The sequence below is a fragment of the Bufo bufo genome, chromosome 3 (genome assembly GCF_905171765.1).
Source record: "Bufo bufo chromosome 3, aBufBuf1.1, whole genome shotgun sequence".
Taxonomy (NCBI): Eukaryota; Metazoa; Chordata; class Amphibia; order Anura; family Bufonidae; genus Bufo; species Bufo bufo.
In genome coordinates this window covers 480,852,209-480,876,865 of record NC_053391.1, presented here as the reverse complement: position 1 = coordinate 480,876,865, position 24,657 = coordinate 480,852,209, and the positions used below count along the sequence as shown (strand labels likewise).

General features: G+C 44.6%; 1 protein-coding gene across 1 annotated transcript in view; it reads right to left on the bottom strand.

Annotated features, from left to right (window-relative positions):
- Positions 1-9,933, bottom strand: part of PCCA (propionyl-CoA carboxylase subunit alpha) — a 557,269-nt gene extending 547,336 nt beyond the window's left edge. Inside the window, exon 1 of the mRNA XM_040425257.1 lies at positions 9,679-9,933. Coding sequence (XP_040281191.1) covers positions 9,679-9,732 — 54 coding nt within the window. The 5' untranslated portion in view covers positions 9,733-9,933. The remainder of the gene's footprint in view (positions 1-9,678) is intronic.
- Between the last annotated feature and the right edge of the window lie 14,724 nt (positions 9,934-24,657).

The following is a 24,657-nucleotide window of genomic DNA, read 5'->3' as shown; positions in this document are numbered from 1 at the left end:
GTGGGTCCAGACTAAGTATTAGGCTACACAGAGCGGCGCCCAGCGATGTCCCAGCACTAGCCATTAGTCCTGGGCGCCGCTCCGTTCGCCCGTTGTGCCCCATTACTGTCTCCTCTCCTGCTCCACATGCTGATTACTATCGGAGCGATGAGGAGGAGACATCAGCTTCACTAGTGGGCGTTCCTTCTCCCTGGCTGTAGCGCTGTCCAATCGCAGCGCAGGAAGAAGGAACGCCCACTAGTGAAGCTAATGTCTCCTCCCCATCCCTCCGATAGTAATCAGCATGTGGAGCAGGAGAGGAGACAGTAATGGGGCACAGCAGGCGAACGGAGCAGCGCCCAGGAATAATGGTGAGTGCTGGGACATCGCTGGGCGCCGCTCTGTGTAGGAAAAGTCGTGTATCATTGGTGGCGCAGTGCGCCCACCCCTCCTCCGCCCCTCTCTTCTCATTGGTGGCAGCACAGGGGGGGGGGGGGGGGGAGGAGGACAGCTTCCTTCTCCCCCGTGCTGCTGAGGGAACATGAGCGCGCTGTCCAGTATCGAAAAAACAGAAATCCTGGTATCGTATCGATACCAGGACAAAAGTATCGATTGGGTATCGAAATTTCGATACCCGCAACAACCATACATGGAATAGCCTTCCTGCAGAAGTGGTAGCTGCAAATACAGTGAAGGAGTTTAAGCATCCATGGGATAAGCATAAGGCCATCCTTCATATAAGATAGGGCCGGGGGCTATCCATAGTACTCAGTATATTGGGCAGACTAGATGGGCCAAATGGTTCTTATCTGCTGGCACATTCTATGTTTCTATCACTACTTAAACTGCCATCACTTTCATGTTTAAACTTTTTACATGTCTATTTTATGTCTTTCACAAATTCTATTGTTTTCTTTATAGTTTTTTTAGTGCTTCTTTGTTAACCACCTCCGGACAGCCTAACGCAGGATCGCGTTCCGGAGGTGGCAGTGCTGCGCAGAGTCACGCATATACGCGTCATCTCGCGAGACGCGAGATTTCCTGTGAACGCGCGCACACAGGCGCGCGCGTTCACATGATCGGAAGGTAAGCGAGTGGATCTCCAGCCTGCCAGCGGCGATCGTTCGCTGGCAGGCTGGAGAGGTGATTTTTTTTTAACCCCTAACAGGTATATTAGATGCTGTTTTGATAACAGCGTCTAATATACCTGCTACCTGGTCCTCTGGTGGTCCCTTTTGTTTGGATCGACCACCAGAGGACACAGGCAGCTCTGTAATAAGTAGCACCAAGCGCCAAACTACACCCCCCCCATCACTTATTAACCCCTTATTCACCCCTGATCACCCCATATATACTCCCTGATCAACCCCCTGTCATTGATCACCCCCCTGTAAGGCTCCATTCAGACGTCCGTATGATTTTTACGGATCCACTGATACATGGATCGGATCCGCAAAACACATACGGACGTCTGAATGGAGCCTTACAGGGGGGTGATCACCCCATATAGACTCCCTGATCACCCCCCTGTCATTGATCACCCCCCTGTTATTGATCACCCCCCTGTAAGGCTGCATTCAGATGTCCGTATGTTTTTTTACGGATCCACGGATACATGGATCGTATCCGCAAAACACATACGGACATCTGAATGGAGCCTTATAGGGGGGTGATCAATGACAGGGGGGTGATCACCCCATATAGACTCCCTGATCACCCCCCTGTCATTGATCGCCCCCCTGTAAGGCTCCATTCAGACATTTTTTTGGCCCAAGTTAGCGGAAATATATATTTTTTTTCTTACAAAGTCTCATATTCCACTAACTTGTGTCAAAAAATAAAATCTCACATGAACTCACCATACCCCTCACGGAATCCAAATGCGTAAAAATTTTTAGACATTTATATTCCAGACTTCTTCTCACGCTTTAGGGCCCCTAGAATGCCAGGGCAGTATAAATACCCCACATGTGACCCCATTTCGGAAAGAAGACACCCCAAGGTATTCGCTGAGGGGCATATTGAGTCCATGAAAGATTGATTAGAATTTTTGTCCCAAGTTAGCGGAAAGGGAGACTTTGTGAGAAAAAAAAAAAAAAATCTATTTCCGCTAACTTGTGCCAAAAAAAAAAAAATTCAATGAACTCGCCATGCCCCTCATTGAATACCTTGAGCTGTCTTCTTTCCAAAATGGGGTCACATGTGGGGTATTTATACTGCCCTGGCATTTTAGGGGCCCTAAAGCGTGAGAAGAAGTCTGGGATCCAAATGTCTAAAAATGCCCTCATGAAAGGAATGTGGGCCCCTTTGCGCATCTAGGCTGCAAAAAAGTGTCACACATCTGGTATCGCCGTACTCAGGAGAAGTTGGGCAATGTGTTTTGGGGCGTCATTTTACATATACCCATGCTGGGTGAGATAAATATCTTGGTCAAATGCCAACTTTGTATAAAAAAAAAAATGGGAAAAGTTGTCTTTTGCCGAGATATTTATCTCACCCAGCATGGGTATATGTAAAAAGACATTGCCCAACTTCTCCTGAATACGGCGATACCACATGTGTGACAGTTTTTTGCAGCCTAGGTGGGCAAAGGGGCCCACATTCCAAAGAGCACCTTTCGGATTTCACAGGTCATTTACCTACTTACCACACATTAGGGCCCCTAGAATGCCAGGGCAGTATAACTACCCCACAAGTTACCCCATTTTGGAAAGAAGACACCCCAAGGTATTCCGTGAGGGGCATGGCGAGTTCCTAGAATTTTTTAATTTTTCTCACAAGTTAGCGGAAAATGATGATTTTTTTTTATTTATTTTTTTCTTACAAAGTCTCATATTCCACTAACTTGTGACAAAAAATAAAAACTTCCATGAACTCACTATGCCCATCACGAAATACCTGGGGGTGTCTTCTTTCTAAAATGGGGTCACTTGTGGGGTAGTTATACTGCCCTGGCATTTTAGGGGCCGAATGCGTGAGAAGTGGTTTGAAATCAAAATCTGTAAAAAATGGCCGGTGAAATCTGAAAGGTGCTCTTTGGAATGTGGGCCCCTTTGCCCACCTAGGCTGCAAAAAAGTGTCACACATCTGGTATCTCCGTACTCAGGAGAAGTTGGGCAATGTGTTTTGGGGTGTCATTTTACATATACCCATGCTGGGTGAGAGAAATATCTTGGCAAAAGACAACTTTTCCCATTTTTTTATACAAAGTTGGCATTTGACCAAGATACTTATCTCACCCAGCATGGGTATATGTAAAATGACACCCCAAAACACATTGCCCAACTTATCCTGAGTACGGGGATACCAGATGTGTGACACTTTTTTGCAGCCTAGGTGGGCAAAGGGGCCCACATTCCAAAGAGCACCTTTTGGATTTCACCGGCCATTTTTTACAGATTTTTTATTTCAAACTACTTACCACACATTAGGGCCCCTAGAATGCCAGGGCAGTATAACTACCCCACAAGTGACCCCATTTTGGAAAGAAGACACCCCAAGGTATTCGCTGATGGGCATAGTGAGTTCATAGAAGTTTTTATTTTTTGTCACAAGTTAGTGGAATATGAGACTTTGTAAGAAAAAAAAAAAGAAATCATCATTTTCCGCTAACTTGTGACAAAAAATAAAAAGTTCTATGAACTCACTATGCCCATCAGCGAATACCTTAGGGTGTCTACTTTCCGAAATGGGGTCATTTGTGGGGTGTTTGTACTGTCTGGCCATTGTAGAACCTCAGGAAACATGACAGGTGCTCAGAAAGTCAGAGCTGCTTCAAAAAGCGGAAATTCCCATTTTTGTACCATAGTTTGTAAACGCTATAACTTTTACCCAAACCATTTTTTTTTTACCCAAACATTTTTTTTTAATCAAAGACATGTAGAACAATAAATTTAGAGAAAAATTTATATATGGATGTCGTTTTTTTTGCAAAATTTTACAACTGAAATTGAAAAATGTAATTTTTTTGCAAAAAAATCGTTAAATTTCGATTAATAACAAAAAAAGTAAAAATGTCAGCAGCAATGAAATACCACCAAATGAAAGCTCTATTAGGCTACTTTCACACGAGCGTTCGGGTGTCCGCTCGTGAGCTCCGTTTGAAGGGGCTCACGAGCGGCCCGAACGCATCCGTCTGGCCCTAATGCATTCTCAGTGGAGGCGGATCCACTGAGAATGCATCCGCCTGCCAGTGCTCAGCCTCCGCTCCGCTCAGTGAGCGGACACCTGAACGCTGCTTGCAGCGTTCGGGTGTCCGCCTGGCCGTGCGGAGGCGAGCGGATCCGTCCAGACTTATAATGTAAGTCAATGGGGACGGATCCGCTTGAAGATGACACTATATGGCTCAATCTTCAAGCGGATCCGTTCCCCATTGACTTTCAATGTAAAGTCTGAACGGATCCGCTCAGGCTACTTTCTGACTTAGAAAATTTTCTAAGTTATAATGCAGACGGATCCGTTCTGAACGGATGCAAACGTCTGCATTATCGGAGCGGATCCGTCTGATGAAACATCAGACGGATCCGCTCCGAACGCTAGTGTGAAAGTAGCCTTAGTGAGAAGAAAAGGAGGTAAAATTCATTTGGGTGGTAAGTTGCATGACCGAGCAATAAATGGTGAAAGTAGGGTAGGTCAGAAGTGTAAAAAGTGGCCTGGTCATTAAGGGTGTTTAAAGAGGACCTTTCACCGATTCTTACCCTATGAACTAACTATACAGACATGGAGAGCGGCGCCCGGGGATCTAACTGCACTTACTATTATCCCCGGGCGCCGCTCCGTTCTCCTGCTATGCCCTCCGGTATCTCCGCTCACTAAGTTATAGTAGGCGGAGATACCAGTCCCTAAGTTATGGTAGGCGGAGTCTGCCCTAGCGCTGGCCAATCGCAGCGCAGAGCTCACAGCCTGGGAGGTTATTTTCTCCCAGGCTGTGAGCTCTGCAATGTTATTGGCCAGCGCTACAGCAGAACAAGGGCAGACTCTGCCTACCATAACTTAGGGAACGGAGATACCGGAGGGCATAGCAGGAGAACGGAGCGGTGCCCGGGGATAATAGTAAGTGCAGAGAGATCCCCGGGCGCCGCTCCACATGTCTGTATACTTAGTTCATAGGGTAAGAATCGGTGAAAGGTCCTCTTTAAGCTAGGGGGGCTGAAGTGGTTAACTAGTCATTTTAATGCTTTCTCTCTGTCATTTATTGCCTTTTTACTTTTTTTTTTTCTCTTGTCCTGACTCCTGACCCATTTATTCCCATAAGGTATGTACCTGTCACAATAAAAGTTTATGATGCTCTTAAAAATATCCCATTTTGTGGCTGGATTCTTATTTTTGAGGACATTGTCCCAGTTAGTGAGGCTGATGGCCTCTCTTAGCTGGTCAAATTTAGCTTTTTGTAAGTTTGGTGTTTTTGTGCCTCCCTGATAAAACACTCTTTTGAACAACAACTGGAAGTTCATTACATTACTGTCACTACTTTCCAGGTGTCTCCCCCCCCCTCCCCCACAGTTTGCAAACTGTTGATTTTTTGCAGCCCCATAGAAATTAATGGGTCCGTACTCAATCTGCACAAAATGTGACGTGGACTGAAAATACTGGCATGTTCATGATGCCTTAGTAGTAGATTTTCCGTGGAATTTGCAATATTAGGCGGTTTATAACAAACCCCCATCAGTATTATTATTGGAGTATTTTATTATTGGATTTCCCACCATGTACTTCTAACCACAGTGACTCCACATGTTCATTACCCCTACTGATATCTTCCCGGCGTGTGGGCTTAAGGCCCCATCCAAACGACCGTATGGTCCGCATAAAATATGTATTATTTGCGGATCGGACGTGGACCCATTCATTTGAATTGGGCTGCAAAAAATGTGGACAGCACAACATGTCCATTCCACAGTCCCTGAAGATAGAACATGTCCTACACTTGTCTGCTTTTCCGGACCCATTGTTACAACATGTCCACAAAAAAAACAGATGCAACACAGACATCATCCATATTTTGTGAGGACCGCAAAATACATACGGTTATGTGAACGCACCCTTAGGGTCAGGTTTCCTTTTAGGCCTCTTTCACACTTGCGTTGTCCGGATCCGGCGTGTACTCCACTTGCCGGAATTACACTCCGGATCCGGAAAAACGCAAGTGTACTGAAAGCATTTGAAGACGGAACCGTCTTCCAAATGCGTTCAGTGTTACTATGGCACCCAGGACGCTATTAAAGTCCTGGTTGCCATAGTAGTAGTGGGGAGCGGGGGAGCGGTATACTTACCGTCCGTGCGGCTCCCCGGGCGCTCCAGAATGACGTCAGAGCGCCCCATGCGCATGGATGACGTGATCCATGCGATCACATGATCCATGAGCTTGGGGCGCCCTGACGTCACTCTGGAGCGCCCGGGGAGCCGCACGGACGGTAAGTATGCCGCTCCCCCGCTCCCCGCTACACTTTACCATGGCTGCCAGGACTTTAGCGTCCCGGCAGCCATGGTAACCATTCTGAAAAAGCTAAATGTCGGATGCGGCAATGCGCCGAAACGACGTTTAGCTTAAGGCCGGATCCGGATCAATGCCTTTCAATGGGCATTAATTCCGGATCCGGCCTAGCGGCAAGTGTTCCGGATTTTTGGCCGGAGCAAAAAGCGCAGCATGCTGCGGTATTTTCTCCGGCCAAAAAACGTTCCGTTCCGGAACTGAAGACATCCTGATGCATCCTGAACGGATTTCTCTCCATTCAGAATGCATTAGGATAATCCTGATCAGGATTCTTCCGGCATAGAGCCCCGACGACGGAACTCTATGCCGGAAGACAAGAACGCAGGTGTGAAAGAGCCCTTAGACAGTATTGACTTATCTTTGTTGTTGCTCAAGGGCATCATCGCTATTTTATTTGAAACTAAAAGTTTACACTGGTTTTAAATGAAGGCATGTGATGCTGGATCACGTCAGCAACAAATGAAAAAGTGGATACATCCTCCCCAGCTTCAAAAGAATTATCCCACTGACAATACTACCAATAGAAGCTAAGCATCCGCTAAAATAAGTCATTTACTACATGAAATGGATTTAGTCTTTGTTGAGACAACTTTTATTGGAGCAGTGGTAGTGCCCCAGGTTTTTTTCTTCACTGCCAGTAGCCATGTCCACCTAGTGAATAAAGTAATGGTGGACACATGCACGGTTCACCTAGGTGTGCACATTGATCCAGTCTGGTGATGTATCTTCTCTACTATAAGTGTGCTGTCAGCATCCGCATTTGCGGAGCGCGGCCCCGATCTTCAGGTCCACAGCTCCGAAAAAGATAGAACATGTCCTATTCTTGTCCGCAGCTTGCGGACAAGAATAGGCATTTCTATAGGGGTGCCGGGCGGGTGTGCTGCGGGTCCGCAACACACCACGGACGTGTGAATGGAGCCTTAGGCTAAAGGCGTATTGTCGGTCAAACCTGTTCAGACACCCTAATGTGAGTGGGGAGCTTCCAACTCAACAGATGATGTTGGGGCAGAGAAGGATCGGGCAAAATGAATACCGTAGTTTTGCCTGATCATATTGTTCTCCAGGAAGAGAAGCCACCACCACCACAAGCATCTGGCACTGGCTTTCTCTGCATTCCCCACAGAATTCCCATACACATTCGGCTGAGCTGAATGTGTTTAGGGAGTCAGGAGAGAGAGCTGTCAGCTGATGGATGGTTCAGCCGATAGCTAAAGCTACTTTCACACTAGCGGTTTTTTGTGGATCCGTCATGGATCTGCAAAACCACTTCCGTTACAATAATAAAACCGTCGGCATCCGTCATGAATGGATCCGGTTGCATTATGTTTTCTATACGGATCCGTCATGAACACCATTCAAAGTTAATAGGGGACGGATCAGTTTTCTATTGTGTCAGAGAAAACGGATCCGTCCTCATTGACTTACATTGTGTGCCGCATCACATCGCGAACAGAAAAATGCTGCTTGCAGCGTTATTCTGTCCGCGATGGGGACGCAGCCAAATGGAACGGAATGCATTCTGGTGCATTCCGTTTCGTTCAGTTTAGTCCCCATTGACAATAAATGGGGACAAAACAGAAGCGTTTTCTTCCGCTATTGAGCTCCTATGACGGATCTCAATAGCAGAAAGGGAAAGCGCAGGTGTGAACATAGCCTTAGTCTGCCTGTATGTTGCCCATGGGGAATAATGTTTTTGGGCATATTGTGTAGAGGGGCCCCAGTCAGATGTTTGCTGTGAGGCCCATAAGACTCCAATTGCACCACTGACAAGACCTCTCCCATACACGGTCACATATTAACTACCAGTGTACCGCATTCATTTCAGTGGAGCCGTATAAGCACACACGGTTGTCACTCCTCTAAGAGCAAGCAGAGATGTCAATACACAGGGCTACAGGGTGTTTTAGGGGATATTCACTGATAAACTGTCAGTTTTCCATTGCCATGTTTTGTATCTGTGTGTGTGCATCGTTTTCTGGACGTCTATGCGTCTTTAATGGCCGTTAAAAATAGATTAATTTCATAGGCTTTTTTTTTTTTTAACATCCCAACCCCCTGCAGTACACATAATTATACATTATGTAATATAAATAATGCCTCCTGGATATCCAATGACCCCCATAGTGGATCGATGTATCTAAAAAGAACCCCTTAGTGCCAACCCCAGTATAAGTAATGCCCCCCATTCACGCACAGGAGGCAGCAGGACCTGACTTCACATGACCACGCTGGGAGCACAGGTCCTGCTGCCTCCAGTGTTCCCTTGCGTTCCAGTGGATGAAGTATTATATTTTTTTCTTTTAACCCCTTTCTAACATAGTCTACCTGTTAGAACAGCCTTTGGGCAGGTGCAGTTCTTTCTAAATAGCCATTAAGAACCGGCCCATTGATTTCTATGGGGCCCACCTGGCAGTGAAAACGGACCAATAAATAGGACATGTCCTATTTTCGGACAGCCACTATCCACTGTGTGAATAGCCCCATAGACTGCAATGTTTCTGAAAGCGGCTGTGTGACCCCTTAGGGCTCATTCAGACGACCGTATCTGCAAAACAGACACCGACCATGTGCGTTCCGCATTTTGCAGAACGGAACGGCCAGCCCTATGACAGAAATGCCCGTTCTTGTCCGCAATTGTCGACAACAATAGGACACGTTCTGTCTTTCTTGCAGGGCTGTGGAACGAAACTACGCATGTGGACGGCGCACGGTGTGCTTTCCACATCCTTAGCGGCCCCACTGAAATAAATGGGTCCGCATCCGTTCGGCAAAATTGCAGACACAAATATATAGTCATCTGGATGAGCCCTTAGGGTAATCTTACACAGGGAAGAGTCTGGAAAAACGGTCCATGTGACAGCCGCATCTCCAGGACCTCATCTTGCCCAAACTCCCTGTATCAGAGTCATGTTCCAGCCCAACTGGGAGACAAGTCATACCAGGCTGTGCCTACAGTACACCAGCGGTCACTAGGTCAGACCAGTCACATCCAGTGTGCACGAGCCCTCTGCACAGGTAGGAGAACAGTGGGGGGTCCTATGGCCCAACACTGATCAAGAATGGAAGACATATAAAGGTGCTTTGTTGGGTGCAGCTCCCCCTGACAGCAGGTAACACACTGACACAGGAGCTAGGTCGCAGAGACAGTCAGAGCGCGCACTAAGCCCGGGACACCACTACTACAAGAACGCTTTCCCGCTCCTCACCTGCCCCTTTACCAGCACTTTTTGCACGTCTATAAGGACCCTGAGCGCCGCCATCCTTGTCAGTCAAATGCACGCTTGCCCTTTCCCCTCAGCGATGTGGGAGGTGCTTCAAGTGCAAGCAGCGAATCAAAGGCCTAGAAAAGACAGCGCCTGCCGCTTCTCCTCGCGCATGCGCCTGTCCTTCGGTTCGTCCAGGAGGTGACTGGAGCGGCAGCCTCTGTCCTGAGTGACCCGTGGGTCACCTCCCTGTGTGTGACGTATGAGTCACGTGCTGCCGAGCGGTCACGTGACGGCACGGCTGGTCTAGTTCTGGAGGAGGAGTGCGAGTCAGTCAGACCACGCCGGGAGCGTCCTGGCTGGAGGAAGGTGTATGAGCCAGATACTTGGCGGTGACCTGGCGCTGATATGTTTCAGTCTCTTGTCCCAATAACCGTATTCTTCCGTAACCCTTGGCTACATTCATTCAAAATTCTCTGTGTACTCGGGTTTCCGACACGTTATCTTGGTTCTTCGGGCCAGTATGATTACAGCCTGAGTTTCCATTGTAGTCTATGAAGGAGTCGCTACCTTCCGCTCACAGGCATAGCCTGCTGGAACTCTACAGTCGCAGGCCTCAGAGCCTTCCATAGCAACTGAACGGCTAAAGCCATTTGGACACTGTGTGTGAAGTGCTCTTATGCCATGGTTACCATTGTCCATGGCATCTGAGGGGTTAAAAGTTAATAATTGGTGTTATTGCCAATCATGGACTCTGCCTTAAACCGTAGGCGCCCAGCAGCTATGTCGCCGTTCAGCTCCTGAGCAGGTGTCCTCTTCAGAGTTCTACCTTCTCACATCCATGTATGGTGAAAGCACTGTGCTGTCCCACAAATTGCAGTGTTGCCTCTCAATGAAAACAAGAAGGCAGATCCCATATATCTACACCAAATTTCTGAATGCAAAGTCTGCTGTGTAAATGAGCCCTAACAGTAACGTTGATTCTGAGGGCCCATTACAGCTTCATGATAATGTCTGCAAGGACAGAGCCCAGAACCGCGGCAGTGAATGGGAATAGGGTTGTTTCGATACCATAAAAAAGTATTGCGATACTCGATACCACGCAAAAAAAATAAAACCCCAAAAAAGCCACTTGCATTTTATGGAACGTCTGGCCCATAATTGAACAGTCCTATCCAATTTTTTTGGGGGGGGCAAGGTGACTAAAAAAAAATTGCAAATCGTGCTGTTTTTATTTTTCTTTTTTCTTTTATGGCGTTCACCGCATAGGAGTTTTTTTTTATTTTTTATATTTTAATAGTTTAGACTTTTTAGATGTGGCAATATGTGATATGTTTATTGTTTATATATTTATATGTAAAATAGGGAAAGGGGGCGATTTATACTTAATAATTTTTATTATTATTATTTTTTTAAACTACTTCCCTTAGGGGCTAGATCTTTTAATCCCTTGTTCTGTTCACCCTGATAGAGCTCTATTACCATATCAGCCAGGGCTTCAGTAGCGTCCTGGCTGCCATGGTAACCGATCAGAGCCCAAGGATTACACTGCTGGGGCTTCGATCACAAGCTGCTACTGCCACCAATGAAGAGGGGACCCTGTGGCCACTACCACCAATGATTTTAATACTGAGGGGGTGCACTGCGCCACCAATGATTTTAATACTGGGGTCGGAGGGCGCACTGCTCTACCAATGATAATTAACCTTTAATACAGGAGGCAGGTACCGCTGGCACCCGCCTCCTGTATTTGTATTAAAGGGTTTCTGTCACCCTGCAAAACTCTTTTTTTTTTTTTTGGGATAGTTAGATTGCTCATAGTGCGATATAGCAGAATATAATGCTCTTACTTACTTTCATGCGGCCGATTCTTTATAAAACGAACTTTTATAATATGTAAATGAGGGCTCTACCAGCAAGTAGGGCGTCTACTTGCTGGTAGCTGCTGCAGAAATCCGCCCCCTCGCCGTGTTGATTGACAGGGCCAGCCGTGATCTCCTCCTCCGGCCGGCCCTGTCAGTAATTCAAAAATCGAGATTTGGGAAGTAATTAAGGAATGGATAAAAATGGAGGCCAGGTAGGCAGACACTTGACCATTGAGGAAGGGAGAGCGAATCTACCCCAAACGCGTATGGTGAAACAAGTGATGTACCTATATTGAAAAGCCTCCGATAAAACTGTATGGCCATACAGAGAAAGAAAAAAACTCTTACAGTAAAGGAACAACTACCTTTATCGTCGAAAGCTGTACCGAAGGAAATTGCGGAACAGAGTGTCTACTTCCGCGATCTTTGGAACTCCCGCGGAATTCGAACCAGCTTGCTGTAAGGAGCGATCAAATAAGCCGGCAGACATTTAAAGCTCTACTTAAGCAACAGGGAGACAGCAGATACCAGACGTTAAGCTAAATATCGATTTAAAGTTTACCTCGACTTTAAAAGGAAATGCCATAAGAGACTTTTTATCCCAACATTATCAGGATTCCTGTGGTCATTTTATGAATACATTGCACTCCCAGGGAAATATACCTACAATATTTAAAGTGACATCTATTTTCCCAATCTAGGATAGAGCCACAGAGGAAATACCTCCCCCTTCATAATAACATCACATATAAGACCTGGACAATACTTGAAGTTTTTGGTGTGATATATATCATCGAAGACTATTGAATTTATCGTCTATATTATCGAATATTTTATCATTGAATACAATATCGAATATATTATCGATTATATTTACTATATTGTATGTGATTGTATTTTATGTATGTTATTGTTTCAGCACACTATTTTTATTACTTTTATTACTTGAATTTTATGGGGATGTAATAATAAATATTTTCTGCATTAGTCAATTTGGTTGCCAAGTGTATGAGTGCCCGCCCATTTCTCCATTGTTACATTTACTTTTAAACAGAGGGTGGGGTGATTCCCTCTATATGAGCTTGTAGCACCATACCGTAACTACTAACGAGTGAGCCACCACAACTTACTACTAACTTCAAACAAACGTTTCCTGTAGTTGCAGATCAGACGTGCACAATGGTCAGGAGTAATTATTGACCATTCCTCTTTACAGAACTGTTTCAGTTCAGCAATATTCTTGGGATGTCTGGTGTGAATCGCTTTCTTGAGGTCATGCCACAGCATCTCAATCGGGTTGAGGTCAGGACTCTGACTGGGCCACTCCAGAAGGCGTATTTTCTTCTGGTTAAGCCATTCTGTTGTTGATTTACTTCTATGCTTTGGGTCGTTGTCCTGTTGCAACACCCATCTTTTGTTGAACTTCAGCTGGTGGACAGATGGCCTTAAGTTCTCCCGCAAAATGTCTTGATAAACTTGGGAATTCATTTTTTCTTCGATGATAGCAATCCGTGCAGGCCCTGACGCAGCAAAGCGGCCCCCACCACCATACTTCACAGTTGGGATGAGGTTTTGATGTTGGTGTGCTGTGCCTCTTTTTCTCCACACATAGTGTTGTGTCTTTCTTCCAAACAACTAAACTTTGGTTTCATCTGTCCACAGAATATTTTGAAAGTACTGCTGTGGAACATCCAGGTGCTCTTGTGCAAACTGTAAACGTGCAGCAATGTTTTTTTTGGACAGCAGTGGCTTCCTCTGTGGTATCCTCCCATGAAATCCATGCTTGTTTAGTGTTTTACGTATCGTAGATTCGCTAACAGGGATGTTTGCATATGCCAGAGACTTTTGTAAGTCTTTAGCTGACACTCTAGGATTCTTTTTCACCTCATTGAGCAGTCTGCGCTGTGCTCTTGCAGTCATCTTTACAGGACGGCCACTCCTAGGGAGAGTAGCAGCATTGCTGAACTTTCTCCATTTATGGACAATTTGTCTTACCGTGGACTGATGAACAGCAAGGCTTTTGGAGATACTTTTATAACCTTTTCCAGCTTTATGCAAGTCAACAATTCTTAATCGTTGGTCTTCTGAGAGCTCTTTTGTGTGAGGCATCATTCACATCAGGCAATGCTTCTTGTGAAAAGCAAACCCAGAACTGGTGTATGTTTTTTTTATAGCGCAGGGCAGCTGTAACCAACACCTCCAATCTCATCTCATTGATTGGACTCCAGTTGGCTGACACCTCGCTCCAATTAGCTCTTGGAGATGTCATTAGTCTAGGGGTTCACATACTTTTTCCACCTGCACTGTGATTGTTTAAACGGTGTGTTCAATAAAAACATGGTAACATTTAATTTCTTATGTTTTATTAGTTTAAGCAGACTGTGATTGTCTATTGTTGTGACTTAGATGAAGATCAGATCACATTTTATGACCAATTTGTGCAGAAATCCATATCATTCCAAAGGGTTCACATACTTTTTCATGCAACTGTATGCTAAAAAGATATGCTTTCAGGTAGAGTCCACTCGGTGTCTTATTTGTGTCTTATGCTGATCAACCATTGCTGCGCCGACACTGGGTCCTCGAACAAGTGTGTTCCTTCCAACACCATTTTCCATAGTTTGGCGGGAAAAAGCATGGCATTTTGTATCTGTAATGCCCACAACCGCTTTTTGATGTCTAGAAATCTTGCCCATCGCTTCTGCACCTCTGGAGTAATCAGGATGCAGGATATTTTACTGCCATTGATAGTTAGATCTGGGTGATCTCAGGCTTTCTGCAGGATAGAGTCCCGATCCCAGTAATGAAGAATCTTGGCCAGCAATGGACGAGGTGGACTTCCAGGTGAGCCTTTTACACTGCATACAAAGCCGATAGGCCGCAGTCTCTGTGGGATTATTCCCCTCCGTTTGCTCATGTATTCCCACCAAGCGCACATTGTTGCGGCGCGATCTGTTCTCTAAATCATCTACTTTAAGGAATAGGGCCTGAATATCTTGCTCTGCTCTTTTTGTTGTAATAGTGAGAGGGGCAATAGCATCCTCCATTTCTGAAATCCTTTTTTCCACCTCTTTGGTGCGCTCCGCCACCTTGTGCAGATCATGCCGAATAAGAAAGCACAAGTCCGCCTTTAGCCCCCCCCCATCTGTGTGGTAAGTAGTGACAGGGAGGAATTACATGTAGTCAGCGCCGCCATTACATCTTTAAGCGTGGGCTCCTTACCAGACCTTTTGACAGAGACATGGCGCTGCGGCTGCGGTGAGGATCTGGCCTCTTCCTCAGATGAGTCCCCATTATGGTCCATTCTACCGCCAAAACCTGGTCGTGGTCCTCCTCAGTGTGAATCGTGCTTGGCTCCTCGGCCTTCCAGCCGGCTTTCTCCAGCCATGCTGTAATGTCACGCCTTGCGCTTTCCATAGCTCCCTCTTCACCGTCGCCATCTTGTGAGGAAGCCTCCCTCTCAGGCCTGAGAGATGTCTTCCCTTTCTTTGGCATTTGAACAGAGCGTCGACAGTCACTAAGGTACTGCCGGGTTTTAGTACCCGTTTGGGCTCTCTTCTGTGATGTTGCAGGTGTGGGAGTGCAGCACATCAGGATATGTACAGGAGCTCCGGGCACAGCGCCCTACTCGATCGCTTGTCAGGACATGCCCCCCAAGATGAGGTATGTTTTAAAGTAGAGACAGGGGCATAACTACCATAGTGACAGACCATGCAACTGCTATGGGGGCCACGGCAAGAGGGGGCCCAGTCTTAGTTGGGATTATCTCCTCTTCTACTGGAGGTGAAAAGTTGGTCAGGACTCTACCCTCTAAAGCAGGGGTGCACAACCCACGTGCCGCATGTGGCCCCCAGAGCCAAGGTTTGCGCACCCCTGTCGTCCAGGACAGAAACACAGCTGATCGTGGGATCAGCTGTGCTTCTGCCCGCAGCGCCACACGATGGAGCATTACAGCTCCTGCACTGTACAAGGAGCAGGACGGGTCCCCGGCGGGGGAGCCAAAGAGAAGGCAGAAGCTGTGTATTAGCGCTTCTGCCTTCTCCTCAGATAGGTGACCGCTATGCAGGGTGTACCCGGCTTGGGGGCAGAGGAGTGCAGAGCTGCAGGGTCAGGAGACCCTGATCAGCTCTGCCTGAGTACAATGCCCTGCCTGAGTACAATGTCCCCACTGTAGTCTGGTTTCCCCTGTAACTGGGGCTCCTTTGGATGCCCCAGTTATAGTGGAAATAGTGCAAAAAAGAAGCCTGTGTCCCCAAAGGTCTTTCAGTAACCTCTTGGGGACAAATTATGTGGAAAAAATATATTAAAAAATGAGTTAAAAAAAATTGAAAACAAAAAAATATATAATAAAACACAAAAGATAAAAAAGAAAATATGATATGGCAAAACAAAATTTGAAAATTATAAAAAATAAATAAAATACAAATAAAAGAAAAGAAAAAAATTGCTAAATAAAAGAGTGTTCATTGTCCCCTAACAGTCTTTTTATGATCTCTTGGGGGACACATTATGTGGCAAAAATATATTTAAAAAAATATAGAAAATTAACAATAAAAAAAGAAAAATATAAAAAAAAAGAAGTGCAAAATAGGGCCTGGGGGAGACAATGATGGACCGTATTCACAACTTATATTCCAACCCCACAGCCGTAGTCAAGGTGAATGGTTAGCACTCGACAAGTTTTCAAATTACCAATGGGACCCGACATGGTTGTCCCCTCTCCCCCCTAATATTCATATTATGTTTAGAACCACTCTTAGGCCACATTAGAACGAACCCCGACATATCAGGCTTACACATTCAAGGTACTAATCACAAGGTAGCAACCTACGCGGACGATTTGCCCTTCTTTCTCACCAATCCTCTTTCCATCCCAAAACTATTACAAGAACTTAAAGTCTACGCAAACCTGTCGAACTTTAAAGGGAGTCTGTCACCTCCATATGGCCATATACAGTGCTTACATGGCTCTGTAGCACACCTATATAGGATTGTAATGGTACCTTTGTCTTTAGACTAGCACCAGCAGGAAAAATGAAGTTTATTTCATATGCAAATGAGCACTCGCAAGTGCCCAGGGGCGGCGTTCAGTGTGTAAGTGCCCAGGCTGCTCTGCCTTCTTTTCACTTTACTCCTCCCCAGCCTCTGCCTTTGCCCGCCCTCCAAGTCTCTTGCCTCATCGATAGGTCCGGACTTGGAGGGCGGGCAAAGGCAGAGGTTGGGGAGGAGTAAAGTGAAAAGAAGGCAGGGCAGCCTGGGCACTTACACACTGAACGCCGCCCCTGGGCACTTGCGAGTGCTCGTTTGCATATGAATTAAACTTCATTTTTCCTGCTGGTGCAAGTCTAAATACAAAGACAAAGGTACCATTACAATCCTGTATAGGTCTGCTACAGAGCCATGTAAGCACTGTATATGGCCATATGGAGGTGACAGACTCCCTTTAAGATAAACTTTTCGAAAACGGAAGCACTCAAAATCACACTTCCCGCCAAATGGGCAAGATCATCTCTAAAATATTTGGGAATACACTTAACTCCCATTCTCTCTGACCTGTACCCAGTGAATTACACCCCTCTCCTCCGGCAGATAAAGGCAGACCTAGACCGTTGGCACAGAGGTACATTTTCATGGTTTGGCAGAATTTCTATTTTCACAATGAACATCCTGCCCAGAATACTCTATTTTTTCCAAGCCATTCCTGTACACATCCCCAGGCTGTTTTTCCATACTTTACTGAAAATGCTCACACACTTCATATGGGCTGGGAAAACCCCCAGAATTGCTCGATCTATTCTATTCCGCCCTAAACTTAATGGAGGTTTGGGATTACCAGACTTCATTGCCTATCACAGGGCGTCACACCTCTTGAGGATTATTGACTGGTGCCGAAATCAGACACATAAACAATGGATACGGATTGAACAAACTTTCATACCTACTCCATTGTCCACAACTCCATGGCTGGGTGCACACATTCCATTAAAGGCGCGTCTTCACCCAACCATTGGTCCTACCCTGAAATTCTTTGCCTCCATTATGACATATCTAGACATTTCTCCATCACCCTCGCCAATGTACCCGATTCTGGGTAATCCCCAATTCCCCCCTGGGCTCGACCAAGGGAACTTCAGGTCCTTAATAGCAAGAAATATATTCAGGGCACACCATTTCGTAACATTGGATTCTTGGGCACTCCCATGCTCCAACACGGATGGGGAAAACCCACCTATTCTGACACCCTGGCAATCCCAACAATTACAACACTTTCTGGCCACGCTACACTCAGCGGCCACATATACAAGAGCCAAGACCGACTTTGAACTGTATTGTGAACAACGAGGCGTAATCAGACACACTCTTTCCAGAACATACACTGCTCAAAAAAATAAAGGGAACACAAAAATAACACATCCTAGATCTGAATTAATTAAATATTCTTCTGAAATACTTTGTTCTTTACATAGTTGAATGTGCTGACAACAAAATCACACAAAATTAAAAAAATGGAAATCAAATTTTTCAACCCATGGAGGTCTGGATTTGGAGTCACCTTCAAAATTAAAGTGGAAAAATACACTACAGGCTGATCCAACTTTGATGTAATGTCCTTAAAACAAGTCAAAATGAGGCTCAGTAGTGTGTGTGGCCTCCACGTGCCTGTATGACTTCCCTACAACGCCTGTGTATGCTCCTGATGCGGTGGCGGACGGTCTCCTGAGGGATCTCCTCCCAGACCTGGGCTAAAGCATCTGCCAACTCCTGGACAGTCTGTGGTGCAACGTGACGTTGGTGGATAGAGCCAGACATGATGTCCCAGATGTTCTCAATTGGATTCAGGTCTGGGGAACGGGCAGGCCAGTCCATAGCATCAATGCCTTCTTCTTGCAGGAACTGCTGACACACTCCAGCCACGTGAGGTCTAGCATTGTCTTGCATTAGGAGGAACCCAGGGCCAACCGCACCAGCATATGGTCTCACAAGGGGTCTGAGGATCTCATCTCGGTACCTAATGGCAGTCAGGCTACCTCTGGTGAGCCCATGGAGGGCTGTGCGGCCCTCAAAAGAAATGCCACCCCACACCATTACTGACCCAATGCAAAACCGGTCATGCTGGAGGATGTTGCAGGCAGCAGAACGTTCTCCACGGCATCTCAAGACTCTGTCACGTCTGTCACATGTGCTCAGTGTGAACCTGCTTTCATCTGTGAAGAGCACAGGGCGCCAGTGGCGAATTTGCCAATCTTGGTGTTCTCTGCAAATGCCAAACGTCCTGCACGGTGTTGCGCTGTAAGCACAACCCCCACCTGTGGACGTCGGGCCCTCATATCACCCTCATGGAGTCTGTTTCTGACCGTTTGAGCAGACACATGCACATTTGTGGCCTGCTGGAGGTCATTTTGCAGGGCTCTGGCAGTGCTCCTCCTGTTCCTCCTTGCACAAAGGCGGAGGTAGCGGTCCTGCTGCTGGGTTGTTGCCCTCCTACAGCCTCCTCCACGTCTCCTGATGTACTGGCCTGTCTCCTGGTAGCGCCTCCATGCTCTGGACACTACGCTGACAGACACAGCAAACCTTCTTGCCACAGCTCGCATTGATGTGCCATCCTGGATAAGCTGCACTACCTGAGCCACTTGTGTGGGTTGTAGACTCAGTCTCATGCTACCACTAGAGTGAAAGCACCGCCAGCATTCAAAAGTGACCAAAACATCAGCCAGGAAGCATAGGAACTGAGAAGTGTACTGTGGTCACCACCTGCAGAATCACTCCTTTATTGGGGGTGTCTTGCTAATTGCCTATAATTTCCACCTGTTGTCTATCCCATTTGCACAACAGCATGTGAAATTGATTGTCACTCAGTGTTGCTTCCTAAGTGACAGTTTGATTTCACAGAAGTGTGATTGACTTGGAGTTACATTGTGTTGTTTAAGTGTTCCCTTTATTTTTTTGAGCAGTGTATAATCTATTGGTCTCACCTTCTGATCAACCACCCCCAAACTACATACTAAACTGGGAACAGGATCTGGGTTTGACTTTCTCGACAGAACAGAGAGACTGTATTCTTGCACGCACAAATCCTCAATTGCTAGTAACATACAAGAAGCAGGATTTAAAACACTTTCCAGATGGTACTGTGTACCCACAAAACTACACGCCATCTTTCCTACAGTCTCTCCGCTTTGTTGGCGGTGTGGAGACGCTAGGGGCACCATGTTACATATTTTCTGGGAGTGCCCGGTTCTCACTGAGTTTTGGGAGGTGGTGTGGCATATTACATCTAAATTCACCACCATTGTCCTGCCAAAAACGCTGGCGTTCTTCCTGCTCCACCAGTGCAAGATGTCTATTTCAACTTACAAAAAATCTGTGGTGCGACATCTGGTTAACGCTGCAAGAGCATGCATTCCCTGTATGTGGAGACAAACTTCTGCCCCCACAATCTCAATTTGGATTGACAAAATTTGGGAGATTATGAGGATGGAGGATCTAACCGCTTCATTAAGAAACAATGAGAACAAGTTTCTCAATACCTGGAAAAGTTGGATGGCATTTCAAGAAACCCAGGAATTCAAGCTCTTGCTTACTACATGAGGTAGAGAATACACCAGAAAGCCTAGTTAATGACTTTTCCTTCCTCTTTCACCCTCTTTCCTTTCTGTGTCCTTCTCTCTTTCCCCTCCCTTCTTCCCTTCGCCCCTCCTCCTGATCTCTCTGGATCTGCTCCACCTTCCCTTCAATTACTATGTTATTGATGGTTCTGTCCTCAATATTGAATTACAAGGCGAAATGTCGCTTTTCTACTTCGCTCAGATAATACTTCACTTGTGTTACGTCTTGTACCAGGACATATGGTTTTGTTCATATTCGCAAAAAATTCCCTTGTGAACCACAGACCTGTTATCCTATTCTTTTGTTACAGATTGAGCTGTGTCCCAGTATATTTTCCCTTGCATTGTCCATAAAAATTTAGAAAATTAAATAAATAAATATATATATTTTTTTTTTAAGTGCAAAATAGTAGAGTGTTCTATGTCCTCCAACAATCTTTTTATGACCTCTTGGGGGTCATATTATCTGGCAAAAAATATATTTAAATAATAAGTAATAAACCAATTATAAAAAAAATACAATAAAATATTAATAAAATACAAATAAAAGTTAAAAATAAAAAGGAAAAAGTAAAAAATTAACAAAAAGTGTCAGTGTCCCCCAAAGGTCTTTTCATGACCTCTTGGGGGATATTATTTGTAGCAGAAATATATTAAAAATTAAGTGAAAAAATTATAAAATACATAACAGAAATACCACCCAAAACCGTCACCATTATATTCACGTGAAACTATACATAATATATAACAAAACAACCGACACAAAATAGGGAACTAATTATAATAATTTATTTTGGTGTCAGTTTGCATATTTAAAGAATAAGGAGTTATAGTTTGAAAAAAAAAATACTTTTTAAAAATGTTTTGTACAGTTTCCCACAAATAAAACTAGAAAATAAATTATAAGGCTATATGTGTCAAGTGAAAAATTGTTGCAAAAATTATTTTGGTAGTCCCAACACATAAAAAATGTACAACTGTTCGAACCACCACATGCGCTAAATCACAAAAAAAATTGTTCAGCCTTGTTATTAAAGCATTAACCAATAAGCACTTTCCCCACTAGTAAGGAGAATGCTTACTGGTTGTTATATGGCGCCTGTAACTGGCAGGAGGTGGTAATAACCAGGGAGCGCCGTCCTCTGCAGTGAAGGAAATCAATGATTTATAAATTGGAGGCAGGAAGTAAATGTTGCCACTTTTCCTGTAAAAATTACTTTTAACAAGTTCCTGCAGCATGGCCCCTGAAACAGAAGATTCATACTTACCTGCTCCATGCCACCCTGACCCCCTCTGCCGCCATCTTCCGGTTCCTGCACTTTTACACTTGTCAGTGCATGGCCATGGTCACATGCACCACTCCAGTCAATGACACGCTGCTGGTAGCCACATCACTGCTGAAGCCAAGTTAAAACAGCGCGGGGAGCAGGTAAGTATAACTCTTCAGTTTCAGGGGCCATGCTGCAGGAACTTGTTAGAAATTTATTTTTACTGGGAAATCCTATTAAGCCCTTATTACTCTGTGAGATTTTCAGGTCAATTACTGGTGACAGGTCTTCATAGGGATGCTCATTCATGATAACTGGCTGGTATAATTGTGCCGCACATCTCTCTGTGTAATCAGGGATGTGCTACTGATAATCAATATAACAAAATGAAGGAGGAATGACTGTGTAAGGGTGCATTCACATCACCGTTTAGCTTTCCCTTCTTCTGTTCCATCAGAAGAATTGAGAGAAATAAAAATAAACGGATCCTGTTGCATCAGTTAGGCTTATTGCACACAAACGTGTGCGCTCCGTGGCTGTATTGCGAACCGCATTTGCGGATCTGCAATATACGGGTACTGTTCCGTGTGCATTCCGCATCAATACCGGAAAACTTTAACGCAAGTGTGAAAGTACCCTTAGACGGAAACCAAAGTACTGCATGCAGGACTTCTTTTTCTTGTCTAAAAAAACGGATCTCTAGCCGGAAATGGCTCAAATGGATGACAACTGATGCAACAGGATCCGTTTTTTTACAGGATCCTGTTTTTCTTTCTCTCTCTTTTTCTGATGGATCAGAAGAATGGAAAGATAAACAATAATGTGAACTCAGCCATAGCGATCATTTCTCCCCAGTCACTTTACATTGGCCTGTGTAATAGACTGATGCAAATGAGCACCGATAAACTTTTTTTTTTATTTGCAGCTCCTTGAAATAGAGCGTTGTGACAATGTGGCCCTCAGACCAAAAAAGGTTGTGCACCCCTGCTCTAAAGGAACAACTTTTAGCAAATGAGGCAGTGGAAAAAATGGCCCAAGGGTCTTTGAAAAGGGTTTAGACAGAAACCCTTCTGTTCTGTGTGGGGGCTGGTTTGATCCTTGCTATGGGACTCTGACTTCTCTATGTATGCCTCTGAGTAGAGAAATTGAAATTTTGAAAATTGTGAATTTTTCCAATTTTTTTTGTAAATTTTATTTTATTTTTTATAAATAAAGGTGAAATATTTTGACTCACATTTGCCACTGTCATGAAGTATAATATGTCACAAGAAAACAATCTCTGAATGGCTTGAATAATTAAAAGCATTTCAAAGTTATTACTGCAGAAAGTGACACGTCAGATATGCAAAAAATGTCCTGGGCAGGAAGGGGCTAAATAATGTGACCGTTATCGTATTAACCACCTCGTATTAACATTAAGGAAAACCTTCCATCCCATTTACTTATTTATTTACCCACCTCTGAACACCAGCTCTCCTACCTAATATCCTCCAATATGGAGATCAAACTGAATTCCATACTCGAGATGTGGTTTTACAGGGGATTTATAGAGGGCTAATATTACTTTGAGATTACAGGTTTTTATCTTTTTGTTCATCATAAAATCTTATTTGCTTTTGACACTTTTGTTTGACATTGAGGACTGCTGCTTAGGCTAAGTTCGCATAGCCACCAAAATGTCAGTATTCTGTTCTGGCATATGAACAGATTACTGAAATTGCCGGATCTGGCCTATGTCAGACACCACCGGTGCCTGATAGATCCCATTGGCTATAATGAGGTCCATCGGCTTTCCAGCATATATACTGGATTTTTTTGGTGGAGAAAACACCATTACATGCAGTGGTATTTTATCATTTTGCCAGAATTCGTGACAGATGCTGATGCTGCAGATGAGAATATAAGCATAGTGTACTTATAACCAGAACAACTTCATTGTTCTTTTGTTTCAATTAACAATAAAATATTGAATCTATAGCAAATATTATAGAGGAATGCTTTTTTGCATTACTATAAATGCCTACAAAATTTTGTACATACAGTACATTATTAAAATGACAAAATATTCTGCTTTTTATATTACTTATAGTATCACCTCGGTGCCATACCTCTAGACATTTATTGTTAGTTTATAAGCTCACTCAATACTTTGTTACTAGTTTTATTCTATTTCTGTAATTAAGATTTTGAATGCCTAAATCTACACATATAAGCTTTACATGGATGTAATTTCCTATCCCTTTACAAATTCTCTGTTCTTAGTCAGTTACCAAACCTAATCTGTAATCATAACGGCTTATAAGATGCATTCAGGGCTCATGCATGTGGCCATGTGATATGGATCCCGGTATGGTGCCACTGATAATACACAGGGCACAAAGAAATATATTTCCATGAGAATCAGAAAAAAATTTGTGACACGTTACATTCCATGTCGTACTACAGTGTGTTCTCCCTTTGAGCTATTGTTTGTAAGAGACATTACAGTGGCTCGTGGCAGCATAAGGAGTGTCTGCAGGTATATTTTGCAGACCTGTGATACACTCCATTCACTGCAAGGAAATGTATTGACTTGTTAATTTTTGTTCTAGCAATGATAGCTGTAATTGTATAGAAACAGTCATATGTAAAGGTAAAGATCTGGTGCAATTTTCTTGTTAAACATCTAGCATAACGGGTGATTTCATGCTGCTTTCATCCCATTTTGTTCCTTCAACATCCCTATGATAGACCCTGTTGGATGAGTATTATCCTCAGTAACAAGTTTCCTATGAATTTCTGCTCACTAAGTGATTTGCTTTAGGGTGCTGCAAACACAAAAAAAAAGCTGTGAAATCCACGTGGCTTTTTTGGGGAGGTGTTTTTAGTCACTTTTTTAGCATTTTTTTTCAGTAGTGAAGTCTATGGCAAAACGTATGAAAAAAAACACCACATTCAGACCATACTGTGATTTGCCAAAAATGCTGATGGACAGAAACCAGTAGGAAGTTGTTCTAAAAACACCACTATGTTACAATACATGCCAATGCCCTCCGCTGCCCAGCTTTTCAGGGCGGCACAGACACCATGTCACTCACCCCTCCCTCCTTGGGCTGGCAGGTGGGACTCACTCACCCTTTGCTACTCACCAGCATTGGTCCTGGCCATCTGCATCTCATGTGCTTTCTGCAGGCTGCGGCCTGCGCTTCTTAGTGAAGGCCTCCTGGCCTGTCACTAAGGCATGCACATACATATATGAACTCG